The following is a 14,287-nucleotide window of genomic DNA, read 5'->3' as shown; positions in this document are numbered from 1 at the left end:
ATCCAAAATCTTAATGTATGTGTACACAGGTGGTGCCAAACAGAGCATGCCGCATGCCTCATCATCCATTTTTTTTTTGTTGCTATTTGTCTTGTAGTTAACCATATTGACAAAATTTTGAGAATTATGGGTTAAAATACTTTCTGTGGTAAATCTGTACTGTTTTGAAGGTTTTAGGCTTTAGATTTCTTTCTGTAATATAGTAAGTTAGTACATTCTTACCTTCTTTACTCAGTAAACATTCTTTTTAATATCTCATTTCAGCAATAAGAGTTGTTCTAGAGAAGCTGATATAATTGTCTCGATTTTTCTTGAAGTTATGAATTATCGTGATTTGAAGATGAAAGAGTTGAAAGTATGATTGTCCGTAGGATGTGGACACCGAAAACATGGATAATCCAATTCAATGGAAATTCATGGGACAACATGGCTTTCTGTGTACATACTGTACCAGTGATAACTCCTTTTGCCCTTTTCATTGGAACCACTGTAGAACCACCGTAGAAGTGCAACAGGGCCGATGACCTTCGATGTTAGGCCCCTTAAAACAACAAGCATCACAAGCAAGCAGAAGTGCAACATAGAACTCTTCATATGTAGACTTTTAAAAACATTTGTTTTTTTGAAGGTCTTCCACTGCTATCACTGTTTTTCAAAATCCTCCATCTTTTCTTAAAATTGTGGACAGTTTATACTCTTGTTTCATTATCTGCTGCCAACATAGCAACTGACTCTCCCTTCTCACCCCCCCCCCCACCCTGCTGTATCGCACAAGATAAAACTGAAGACCATACAGATTGATTAACAAGAGAAATATACAGTTTTCACTGATATGCTAGACCAATAACGGTGCTGCTATATTGTTGTGCAATATGGGATTAGTTGCAGTCATAAAAGCTACATTTCTTAACAGTTCAGCTTAGAGAAATCCTAGCTCCGGAGTAGAAAAAGTACACTAAATTACGTTTATTTATTCTTTATTTTTACGTTATAAAATAACCCACAAATCGAATAACCTGCATGCAGTGTAATTGGGAATTTGCTGTAGATGTCTGTGGAAATATTTCTGGGGCAAGGACAGGACCTGGAGTCTCCGACAGCCATTTCAACATCATAAACCTCGGAGTGTTTCTCGAGTTTGCCCATATTCTGTTCTGTACAGTGCACCATTTTTACTCATACTGGTACTGTCTTACATAATTCTAGCAAATCATCTTTTTATATGAATCTCTATATTTTATTACTAACAGCTGGAAACAATCGTAGAATTTAGGATGAGAAACAAAGATGTTAGAAATCTTTGAATGACTAGTTTAAAAACTATCGATGTTTGTTTCCAGGGTTCACTCAAGAGGAAATGAAGATAAAGAACTGATTAACATCAGTAGTGATGAAGATGAGGCCAACAAAAAGGGGAAAGGAAAAGAGAATACTTCAGAGACCCATCCCACTGTTACTACATCTACCAATGCCACCCCAGCCTCGCAGATTGTAAGTATATTAAAAAAATTTTTTTTGCAATGTTATTACTGCATACTTTTTTCTGTGATTCTCATTTGGGTTTAACTTGTGCATTGAAGTATCTTACTCTCGACCATCCTGGAAGTAGTTCTGTGTGATTTCCCACTGATACATTGTCTACAACAATTTCATCTCAGTGTATAACTAGTAGGCTAATTACTTAATACCCACCAGTTGAGATATCACAAGTAGGTTATTAGTAGAGACCAGGTATTCAGGCATTAAAGAAAACAGACAACAACGCATGTGGAATATGTTAACATTAAAACATGTAACAGTAAAAAAAATACAGTATATTTTTAAATAGCAAATATTATTTTCAAAGAAAAATCATACAAAACCTGGGCTCCCCCTTTTAATTCTGTTTATTATTTATTAACCATAGCAACAAGGTGTTTCTTCAAGTTTTCAACCCTAAAATTTAGATGTCTTTCAGATTATTATTATTATTATTATTATTATTATTATTATTATTATTATTATTATTATTATTATTATTATTATTGTTAACCTACTTACTACAGTGTCGTAACATGCAGAGAGGTGATACTCTGACAGGGCACGTCCCAGATGGCGGATAGCGGGTGGTCCTCACCGGCGGACTTGAGCTAAAAAAAAAAAAAAAAAAAAAAAAAAAAAAAAAAAAAAAAAGAGCTCTCGCGGACCAAACACACCACGACCTCTGTGGTTAACAACCATAGTTGTAAATCGGAGCTTGCTCCACTTGAGGTTCATTTCCTTCGATAGTCAATATGGCAAAGTCTTTTAGGAAAATAATTCCACCGTCCTGTCCAATCAGGCTTAAGGAGAAGGCTACTTCGGATTCGGTGGGTAGCTAACTGAGAGACAGCAATGATTCGGAGCATTTGCAACCAACTTAAACTTAAGAGGATTAAACATCCACAAATGAACTACATTTCAACACACAATATTAATTCTCTCTGTAAAATTGAAAGACTCAAGACTTTTATAGATGTACAAAAAATTTTAATAGTGTGCCTTGAAGAAATGAGACACATGATGAAGAACCTTTTAAACCACAAGGTCATAGAATTTATGATAGGACACCTGACCAAAGAGGTTGGAACAGGATATATAGTGAATTTAAAAATAATAGATTCTATAATTGATTGTCACAAAGGATTGCAACTCTCACCTTTAAAACAACAAACAATAATTATTTATACACTAATAAATGCCCCTACTAATGAAAAAATGTTCAAACATGAACAAAGAAAGAAATGGATACATATTGGGATCTCCTTGAACACATAATGAACAAAGTAAATAAAAGTAATGTTAAAATTTTATTAGGGGACTTTAATGCCCAATTAGGAAGGGAAAAACATACATACATACATAGCAAAGTCAAAGCAAAGTCATCTCCGTACAGGCCATGAAGGCCCTTGGGGGAGTGGAAGGTAAAGGCTTACACTATCCGTAACCTCGGCAGTTGATGATGTAGAGTGGTTAGCTCTATGACCGGTTGCCTTTGCCCCCAGGAATTAACCTGGTACTCATTTTTGGTGTAGGCTGAGTGAACCTCAGGGCCATGTGCACCTCCGGAAGTAGAAATCTTGTTTCTAAAATTTTACGACTTCCTGGCGGGGATTCGAACCCACGTCCTTCCGGGCGAACCGAGCACGCCTTTACCGCCTCGGCCAGGCAGCCCCTACCTACCTACATACATACATACATACATTATCATTAAAGACTGTTATGTCTTTCAGCGTTCAGTCTGCAAGACTGTGAATTTACTAAATGTTGCCATTATCCTCTATTTGCAACTAGTGCTGTGGTCTAATTTAGTTCTATACCTCTTATCTTTAAATCGTTAAAACTGATTCTAACCATCGTCGTCTTGGTCTCCCTCTACTTCTCTAACCCTCCATAACAGAGTCCATTATTCTTTCTGCACAATCTGCCATTAAGACCCAAGTCGTCAGCATAGGCCAGACTGCTTAGTACATTTCCACCTAACTGAATCCCTCCTTGCCATTTTATGCCTTTCAGCGGATGATCAATGTGAACTACGAACAGCTAAGGTGAAAGATTACAGCCTTGTCTAACCCCTGTACGTACCCTGAACCAAGAACTCATTTTACCATCAATTCTCATTGAAGCCCAATTGTCAACATAAATGCCTTTGATTGATTTTAATAATCTACCTTTAATTCCATAGTTCCCCAGTATGGCAAACATCTTTTCCCTCTGTACCCTGTCATATGCTTTCTCTATTTCTGCGAAACATAAACACAACTGCCTATTCCTCTCGTAGCATTTTTCAATTACCTGGCGCATACTGAAAATCTGATCCCGACAGCCCCTCTGTGGTCTGAAACCACACTGGTTTTCATCCAACTTCCTCTCAACTACTGATGGCACCCTCCCTTCCAAGATGCCAGTGAATACCTTGTATGGTATATTAATCAATGTGATACCTCGATAGCTGTTGCAATACTTCCTGTTTCCTTGCTTATAGATAGGTGCAATTACTGCTTTTGTCCAATCTGAAGGTACCTTACCAACACTCCATGCTAATCTTACTACTCTATGAAGCCATTTCATCCCTTCCTTCCCACTATACTTCACCATTTCAGGTCTGATTTCATCTATTCCTGCTGCTTCATGACAATGGAGATTATTTACCATCCTTTCCACTTCCTCAAGCTTAATTTCACAAACATTATTTTCCTCCTCCCAATGAGCTTGGCTGTTTGCAACACCACCAGGAAGATTTCCTTTTACGTTGAGAAGATGTTCAAAATATTCCCTCCACCTCTCCAGTGATTCCCTGGGATCTATTATGAGTTTAACTGAATTACTCAAAACACTGTTCATTTCCTTTTTTCCTCCCTTCCTAAGATTATTACTGTCCAGAAAGGTTTCCTAGCTGCTTGACCTAGCCTTTCCAGGTTATTACCAAAATCTTTCCACGACTACTTTTTGGATTCAACTACTATTTGTTTCGCTCTTGTTTCTTTCATCTGCGTACAAATCCCTGTCTGGCTCCGCCCTTGTTTGGAGCCATTTCTGATAAGCCTTCTTCATTCCACCAAGATTTTCGCCTTTTCCCATCTTTACACACAGTTGTTCCTTGCTGTTTCTATTAAAACATCCCTGTATGCCACCCATTCTCTTCCTATATCCTGAACCTGCTTACTGTCTACTGTTCAAAACTTCTCACTAATCATATCAATGTACTTCTGTCTAATTTCCTCATCCTTCTTCGTTTGCAGACAGATTTCACTTTCTCTACGCTAGACCTAGAGATACTTAGTTCACTACGGATCAGATAGTAGTCTGTATCATTGAAAAATCCCTGGAAATCTCGTACATTCCTAACAGATTTCCTGAATTTGAAGTCGGGTGAGATGTAGTCTGTTTTTGGATCTGGTGCCCCTAGCCTCCAGTGTGTAGCGGTGAATAGCCTTATGCTTGAAGAATGTATTCGTAACAGCTAAACCCATACTAGCACAGAAGTCCAGCAAACGCTTCCCATTCCCATTAGTAGGGGCCGTATTTTTTGGTAATAACAATATGCACGAGTTTTTTTTTATATCTTCGTTCTTGTCTATATATGACTTCCCAGGTACTAAAAATACCATATTTTAGCAAAATGAACTCACGAAATATCGTGAAATTTTATTTATTGCGCGAATTGCGCAAATAATCACGAAATACACACCACTTGGTGCAAAAAATTCAATATGGCACTGGAAAAGCTCTCCAATAAACATTTAAATGTTTCTGAGAACTTGACTATCGTAGTTTTCTCTTCATTTGCTTGATAGCGCTTGATAGATCAAATGCACACAAAGCGGTACACACTGTGTATCGAAAGTACGTGTATTCAGTTCCGCGATCTCTAAGGCAGTCGATAAAAATCAATATCTGTTATCGATTACAGCAAATAGCGTTGTGGTCGTAACAAGATACAAGACCGGTCGTAGAAACAGCAGTGCGCAATGAAAGTTCGTTATTGACTAACAATTATCGGCAAATGTCCAACATTTAGGTATAAAAATGCCGAAAACTGAAGTCACAACAAGTTTTTTGAGTGCCGAAGAATACAACATTGAGGGTTTCTATGTATTTGATGCTGCAAGAAAGATTCTAATGTATCAATAGTGTACCGGTAATATTTGTAAAGTTGAAACGTGCGATTTATACTGCAGAGAATCGGAATGAAGCAAATGAACATAATTCTAAGTGGCAAATAACAATCGGCGATACTTTACAGATCGTAAAGGTGTTGAAAAATTATAGAGCGCAATTTGTAATAGACACAAAAAAAAACCATTCATTCAAGCCAGCATGCCTCTAGAAAAATAGGATAAATCTGGCATAAGGAATAGAATGAATATAAAAGGAAAGATAAATAATACTGTCTTTACTGTAAAATATGACTGTATTGGTAGGCCTATTGTAAATAAATCGCCTGCTTTAGTAGTAGTAATGTTATTGTTTTTACGTCCCACTAACCACTTTTACATTTTCCGGAGACACTGAGATATCGGAATGTTGTCCCGCAGGAGTTCTTTTACGTGCCAGTAAACTAGTGACACGAGACTGACGTATTTGAACTCCTTCAAATATCACCGGACTGAGCCAGGATCGAACCTGCCAATTAACCATACGGGCTACTCATCCCTGACCGGGGAAAAAAGAGTATATCCATGAACATCTTCCAGAGCTATATGACTTTGCAAAATGCAATGAAAGCACATCTGGTTGAGGGAGTGAAAGAAGACGGTGTTAGCAAAGTTTTAGGAGGTTTTACAAAATACCACAGTGAATGTGCATCCGAGTGTTCACAAGCATTATGGTTTCCGATGTCTAATGTGGTCAGCGAGAGGAGCTTCTCTGCTTACACAAAGACACTTTCTGACTGTCGCACAACTCTGCATCCTGATAATGTTGAAACCATGCTTAGTTTGTACTTTGGAGACAAGTAATTCAACGTCTAAACTGTAGGCTATGTATACATGTATATCACATGGCAGATCACCTAACTTCATTTCGAAGTGTCAGTGATTTATATATTTATTTCTATAACAATTTGAATATTTGGTTTTTCTAGGATTTAATAACAATGATACATTACAAGAGTTTACTTTAAGACCCCTTATCACAAAGTTAGTTACATTTACCCCATACGCTACTACAAAGAAGATTTCGCAGGAAATATCAATCAGTATAACAATTTATTTCACGAAATACCTATCGAAATAGTGTCAGTTTTAACACCGAAATCAACAGTTGTATTTCACCAAAAAATAAGGCCCCTACCCATTAGCTTCCATACCTTCCCCACATTTACCAATCCCCCTTTGGTATCCTTCAGTTCTGTTTCCAACTCTCACAATTAAATCGCATTAGCACTGTTGTATCCTTGCTGTTGACCCTGACCACGATGTCACTCAATGCTTCATAAAACTTGTCAACTTCATCCTCATCTGCACCCTCATATGGTGAATACACTGACAAGGAAACATCGGCAATGGTTAAGTCGCTGATAGCGATGAAACTTGGAAAACACATTGAGGTACACGTAAAAAAAGATGTCAGCATCAATTTTGGGTGCCATCATTCATTAAGGCGTTAACAAAGGGGCCTGAAATTTGCAACATTTCCAAGTTCCTTGTGAACAGGGATGAATACCTGCTGGCCAAGCCGGCACACTGTCTGCTTTGTACCACAGCTCTGCACCTCCTCACCTACACACCTCCATCCCTCCTTCTGGTTCGCCACCACACGTTTCCCTTCTCCCCGCGCCTGCCCATCTGCTTAGCTGTTGAAGAGAACCGGTGCCACACTTCGCGTACTCTATCAGCCTTCCTTATATCTCTCCTTTGTAATTTCCACATTGTATTAGTCAGTTTACATTTTCTGAGATATTTATGAAAACGTTTGCACCGGGCGAGTTGGCCGTGCGGTTAGAGACACGCGGCTGTGAACTTGTATCCGGGAGATAGTGGGTTCGAATCCCACTGTTGGCAGCCCTGGTTTCCCATTTCACACCAGGCAAATGCTGGGGATGTACCTTAATTAAGGCCATGGCCGCTTCCTTCCAACTCCTAGGCATTTCCTATCCAATCGTTGCCATAAGACCTATCCGTGTTGGTGCGAAGTAAAGCAATTAGCAAAAAAAAGTATGGTGTCTGTTGTTAACTGTGTTTTGTTTCAGTTTTCTTTTCACTATTTTTTAATGTTTCGAATAGACCAAAGATTGTTTTTGTTTACTATCGGTTATTGACGAGGAATTTGCCCGATGTAATGTATACAGAGTAATTTATTGTGTTGCCTTGTAATTGTATGTTGTTGTAACAATTCGTACAATAGCCATTTAAATTTTTGCGTATGTAACTGCCAATGTAGTGTGTGTGTGTGTGTGTAGTGTGATATCGGTACTTGTTGAATACATAGACCTTTGTCAGCTATAACGCACAGTTACCGGTAAAGTAAGACTACAGGTCTGCCTGTGATTACTGTATATCTACTGCATATATAAATGCACATCTTTTTTATTTTTCAAGGCTTTTCTTATTACGTCAAACTTTACTACATTTCATATCATACGCACATCAAACTTGCCTATGCATTAAATTGATTTACAGTATATTCGAAAACCATTACTGCAATTCAAATGTGTCTGTCACTGCAAAACATAAATAAATCGTTCAGTACAAGCACAAATAAAAACATTCTACCTATAGGCCTATTCCTTATACCAGAGTACACAATACGGAAAAAACCAGTAGTTTCAAACTCGGAGTTTATAATTGTTGTTGTTTTTGTCGTCCGCGATGTCGTTTCGTTATGACAACTGATAGCGTACAAAATATGGGTGAGGGGAAGGGGACATAAAAAGATGATCTGGACCTGTAACCAGGTTTTGATATCCTGAGGTACCAAATCTCATTACATTCGTTGAGATCCTCTACCCGGGCATGTAATTTTTTTTAAATAAAAAGGTATTTAACATTGTTTAAAGGTGGGAGATTTATTTAGTGGTGGGTGATTTGATTTAATTAATTTCATATGTATGTCCACTAAAGGACACTATCGATAGCTTTAAGGCGTTTTAGAAGTAAATAATTTAAGTGTGGGTGGAATGCGGTACCCCATCCCACGTTTGACCACGCCCGGTGGTACTTGACTCAGAGTTGTACCCACGAATGTGACAACTCACCGGAATTAGCAGGAATGGAAATATAACACATGAATGAAATATGGGTATATTAGTTTAGATTATTTATTATCATTATGTGTGAAATGGAACGTTATTTAAAGGATTTCAATAATTATAGTACGAAAAGAAGCAAAGTATAGTGCCGGTCCCGTTCAACAGCTAAGCAACCGGCAAGTGCGGGGAGAAGGGAAACGTGCGTGGAGAATCAGTTGGAGTGGGAGGGGAGAAGGTGCAGAGGCGGGACAGCGGGTATTCATCGCTGATTGCGCGGAACTTGAAATGTCGCAACTTTTAGGCCCCTTAGTTAACGCCGTAATGAATGATGGAACCCAAAATTGATGCTGACATCTTTTTTATGTGTACCTCAATGTGTTTTTCAAGTTTTTTCACGATCGGGACTTAACTTTTGCCGATGTGCCATTGTGGGACAATTCAAATCGTAATTCCTCCAACTGCCAAATCTACCCACATCATTCGCTCATTTACGTGCCTAACAGAAACTATGTTGCGTGCAGTGGTATTCCTGATAAAGAGCCCTACCCCAGACTCTGCCCTTCCCTTTCCAACACCCGTCAAGTACACTTTATAATTTCCTATCTATTCCTCATTATCTCCCCTTACCTGAATATCACTTACTCCTAGCACATCCAGATGCATCCTCTTTGCTGACTCAGCCAGTTCTACCTTTTTTTTTTTCCATAAGCCCCATTAATATTGATCGCTCCCCATCGAATTCCATTTTGTTCGCCAAGTTGTTTCCAAGGAGTCCCTCGCCTGTCAAATGGGAGAGGGACTCCATTACTCCCATAGGTCCGAGGCTTGCTTAAAATGTTCTGAGCTCGGTAAATTCATGAAGCATGATGCTATCCTACTTACACATAGTCCAAGTGAGGATCTCTCCTCTAACGGGTTATGGACCACTGGTGTATTGTATAGTCCTAGCTGCCTGAGCACAAGGAGGGCCATTACTCAGAATATGTCCGAGATGCCCACTCCCATTCCATAGCAATGGGTATCCCGACTCTCAGGACAACTTACTAGGTCACTCAGCATTTGTTCATGGTTCACAAACTAGGACGTGACTACAGTAACCCACAACATGAACCATAGGGAAGAAAAGTATGGAGATATAATAGGAAAATGGGCTCCACATGAATTTAAAAACAAGAATAGCTAACGACTTGTTGAACTTTGCATCAACATATTTCAAAAGGAAAACAAACAAGCTTAAAACTTGGAAGCATCCTGATTGGAGGAAAGGGGAATGACAGCTAGACCATGGTTGTATGGATAAATTTTTCCATAAGGAAAGTATTAAAAGGAATAGATACTGGTTCTGATCAGTACATTGTAAAAATTTAACTTAAATTCACACCATTAAAGAAGATGAATATCAAAATTAATAAAGTAAAGAGGAATTATGACCCACACCAGTTAATAAAAATTACAAATATAAGAAAGTCATGCAAACAATAAAACTGACATATGACCTTGAAGAATTAATCCCAGTTCTCAAAACACAAGCTGAAATTTTAGCTCCATTCAACCCTTGCAAAAAGCATGCCTGGTGGACGACAGAATGTGATGAAATTCATGAAGAGAGACATCAGGCATGGTTCAAGTTCCAAGCCCATAAATCAGATGAAAATGCTATCAACCTAAAAAATATCAGGAAGAAATTCTCACAAAATATTAGAAATATTTAGAGAGAATTTCATGAGGATATAATAAACTCCATTAAAGTTAATTATCATAACACCAATTCTAGAAACTATTATAACATTTTGTGAAGACAACTACAGAAATATGCACCTCCTACATTAATGTTGAAAGGTGAAAATGGAAAAATGGCACATAATAGTATTCTTGTAGGAAAAAAAAAAAAAAAAAAAAAAAAAAAAAAAAAAAAAAAAAAAAAAAAAAAAAAAAAAACTGCCATTTGCCTATGTATGTGACGAGGAAGTGGCAGAAGTAGTAGTTGAAAACAAGTAACCCCAACCTGAAAAGGTCTAATCACAGCATGACGCGTACAAGCAAAATAAGGAGACTGAAGTTCGCGCTTATATGTTTTTGGATGAAAGATGCATGGGATCGCATTCCTGAGGGTACCCTCATGAAATCGTTCAAAGAAAAGCACCATTTTAAACACAATGGACAAGATGAAAAATTATGCATTTTGGAGCCCAATGATGAGGCTTCAAGTTCTGCAGGCGAAAACAGCAGTGCTGACAGAGACTACCATAGGCCTATCTTTAAATATCTAGTAAATATCTGATAGAACTTACTTTCACTAATACCATATCAAAAATAAAATTTAGAGGAGAGGTTTCTGAATAATTTTTTATTAAAGCAGGTTTAAGACAAGGAGACCGTTCATCACCATTACTATTTAATTGTGCATTAGAATTGAGGAGTTGGATGCAATAACAGCGTAAGTAGACTTACGTTATTTTGAGAAACAGAAGCTTAAAGTTTATAAATGTTCTGAGTTAAAAGTAATGAGGAGACCCAGGGAAGAACTATACCGGAACATGAGGACAATCTCAGAAGAAATCAGACTGAAAAGAGCACGGTTTGCGGGACATGTAATCAGGATGAATATGGATAGAATGACGAAAAGAGTATGGGAAACAACAGCGAGGACACGAGGAAAGACAGGAACCAAGTGGGTAGTTGAACTCCGGAAAGATTGGTCAGAATTGGGGATCAAGGTGGAAGAAAAGGAAAATTGGAAAAGGAAGTACATACCGACTAATATGCCAGAGATCAACGATAGGGATGGATACAGGAAAAGGATTGAGAGTCACCAGTGGAGTAGACAAGAGAAGAGGATACTGAATATCTCGGAAGAAGAGCGGGAGAGAAGAAGAGAAAGGATGAAGAGGTTCTGGGAGGAGAAGAAGAAAATGCAATCCATGAAGGAGCTGTCCGTGGTCCTACAGAGGCCGTAACGCAAGAAGAAGAAGAAGAAGAAGAAGAAGAAGAAGAAGAAGAAGAAGAAGAAGAAGAAGAAGAAGAAGAGTTAAAAGTAATATTAGGAATCAACCTGAATTTCTTTTAAAGACATTTATATAAGCCAAAAAATGTATTTCCTAAACAATTTTATTGATCAGTTAGCTAATAAGAAAGGCAGGGTTATTTAAAATTTCTGTTTATATGCTGTTATTGCATGAAGAGCAGGAATATTACATTTTGCCATACACCAGTATTGATCAGGGAGTTAGGAGAGCATGATTGCCCACTATAGAGGAACAAAAGTGGCAGTGTATCCCACCTCAGTTCTCCAAAATGTCTAAACTTACTAAAATTAAGAACAAATTCCTTAAAAAAAAAAAAAAAAAAAAAAAAATTGTCAACTAAGAATGGTAAAAAAATAAAGCTTATTCTTTATTTAATATTCACCCTTTTCATTCTTTATTGCGTAAAGGGCCGAAAGAGGTTTGTTACAGTGCTCTACCCAACTATGGTATTAGGCTACGGTAATTGCCCCCTCCCCAACAAATATTTGATTTGTTATAAAATTAGAAACATTCCTTTCTGAGCAACTTTTATTCCAGTTTTCATTTACAAAGTGATTCACTAAACCTAAAAGAAAAGAAAAGAAACAAAAAACAGATCACAAAGTATACAGTTGGGATTCAGACATTGTGTGTCTTACTTGTATGAAATACTGAAATACGGCATCATTGACCAAAATCAGGATGGTTTATCTTCACATGCTGCATTAGCAGACTCTAGGGAATCATTACACACAGACATGACTTTCACATACCACTTGATATTTACAGGTTTTAAGTATTTCATTAGTGAAAGAACATCAACCCTTTTGTCTGCTTTTACACCACACTTTTTTACATCCTACATCACAACACCACTATATTAATAAAATGAAATAATGTTCTGATTCATTATATTTATTAACGCTAGGTAGACTAAAACCAACTGATCTTGTAAATAAGAACCTACCTTTTCTGCAACATTTATCCACTTTCCTAAATTTTTTCTTTCCGATTGAGAAATGTAACTTCTGCCACTATTTCTTGCACGTTTTACAATATTTCTTTTCCATGAATCAGAATCTTTCATCCTTTTTCTTCCCCTGCACCTGGGCTTAAAACTGCCATCTAAACAGTCAGTAGCATCAAATACTTCTGAATCACTTCCTACTGATGTATCAGAAGTGACGTCAATAGAAATATCAGCATCAGCCACATAACCTTCTCTTCCGCTCGCTGACATCTTCTCCAGCCAAAGAACTGGCGGCAACTGAATGTGCCGCTCGTGAAGCATGCTTCATGCAATAACAGCGTAGCGCATGTTACAAGGTTTAGTGAGCTCCTGACCTCTAGCGGCACCCTAGCGAACTAAGACCTGGACTGGGTTGTAGTGAAGGGACCGGGAAATTTGAAAACGGTATTCATGCAATAACAGCGTAAGTAGACTTACACTGTTATTGCATCTAGCTCCTCAATTTATAATACAGGGTCAACCCAAAGAACATACTGTAAAAGTTGGAAGATCCAAACAAAATTTAAGTTTAAACTCTTTATGATTTGCTGATGACCTTTATTGTCCAGCAATATGCCAACACAATGCTGCATTACGGTAGAAGATACTCTCCTGCATAGAATGATACCCTGTTCTGTGAGCCATGGAGGATTATGGCAAAAGCACTCGGTAAACTTTTGAACTGTGAAGAACCTAAGGAACTATTACAAATTAATACAAATGCTCCAATAAAAACCAAATTTAATAACATAGATCCTCCAACATTTCAAGAAGTAGAAAAAGGATGAAAAGAACTTAAAAATTATAGGGCATGCGGAAAAGACCAGGTTTTTGTAGAGATGAGGAAATATTCAAGTCATTCGGTTCAGATTTCCTTACACATGGCTTTAACAAAAATTTAGATCACTGAACAGTTTCCAGAACATTGGACAACAGCCTTAATACACCCTCTTCATAAAAAAGAAGATAAGAGTAATCTGGATAATTATAGAGGATTATCTATAATGGACTGCACATACAAGATTAAAGATCAACTAGAATAAAAGTTAGGAGAATACCAAGGAAGCTTTGGATCCTGGAGAAGTTGTATTGAGCAGATCATCACTTTAAAATTAATAATGACATACTACAGAAAACAAAACAAACCTACAGTAATAACATTTGTTGACTTTAAGAAGGATTATGATTGTATATACATAGACCTTCAATGTTAAAAATGTTCTTCAATGTTAAAAATGTTACGGAACTTTGGACTCCATCCTAAATTAATTAAACTGATAGAACTTACTTTAACTAATACCATATCAAAAATAAAATTTAGAGGAGAGATTTCTAAATAATTTTTTATTAAAGCAGGTTTAAGACAAGGTGACTGTTTATCACCATTACTATTTAATTGTGCATTAGAATTTATAATAAGGAAATGGTACAGGGTCAACCCAAAGAACATACTGTAAAAGTTGGAAGCTCCAAACAAAATTTAAGTTTAAACTCTTTACGATTTGCTGATGACCTTTCTCTATTGTCCAACAATATTCAGGAAACTCGCCACCAAATTAAATC

The 14,287-nt window shown here is 37.4% G+C and overlaps 1 protein-coding gene across 2 annotated transcripts in view; it reads left to right on the top strand.

Moving 5' to 3' along the window:
• Window positions 1–14,287, top strand: part of smid (nuclear valosin-containing protein-like smid) — a 274,423-nt gene that overhangs the window by 109,451 nt on the left and 150,685 nt on the right. For both annotated transcript variants that reach the window (XR_010861817.2, XM_067159588.2), the window contains exon 5: window positions 1,341–1,491. Coding sequence is in view for 1 of the 2 variants with exons in the window: in XM_067159588.2 (XP_067015689.2) it covers window positions 1,341–1,491 (151 nt within the window). In the remaining variant the exon portion in view is untranslated. The remainder of the gene's footprint in view (window positions 1–1,340; window positions 1,492–14,287) is intronic.

This window comes from Anabrus simplex, chromosome 1 (genome assembly GCF_040414725.1).
Source record: "Anabrus simplex isolate iqAnaSimp1 chromosome 1, ASM4041472v1, whole genome shotgun sequence".
NCBI lineage: Eukaryota > Metazoa > Arthropoda > Insecta > Orthoptera > Tettigoniidae > Anabrus > Anabrus simplex.
This window is presented reverse-complemented; position numbering and strand designations above follow the sequence as displayed.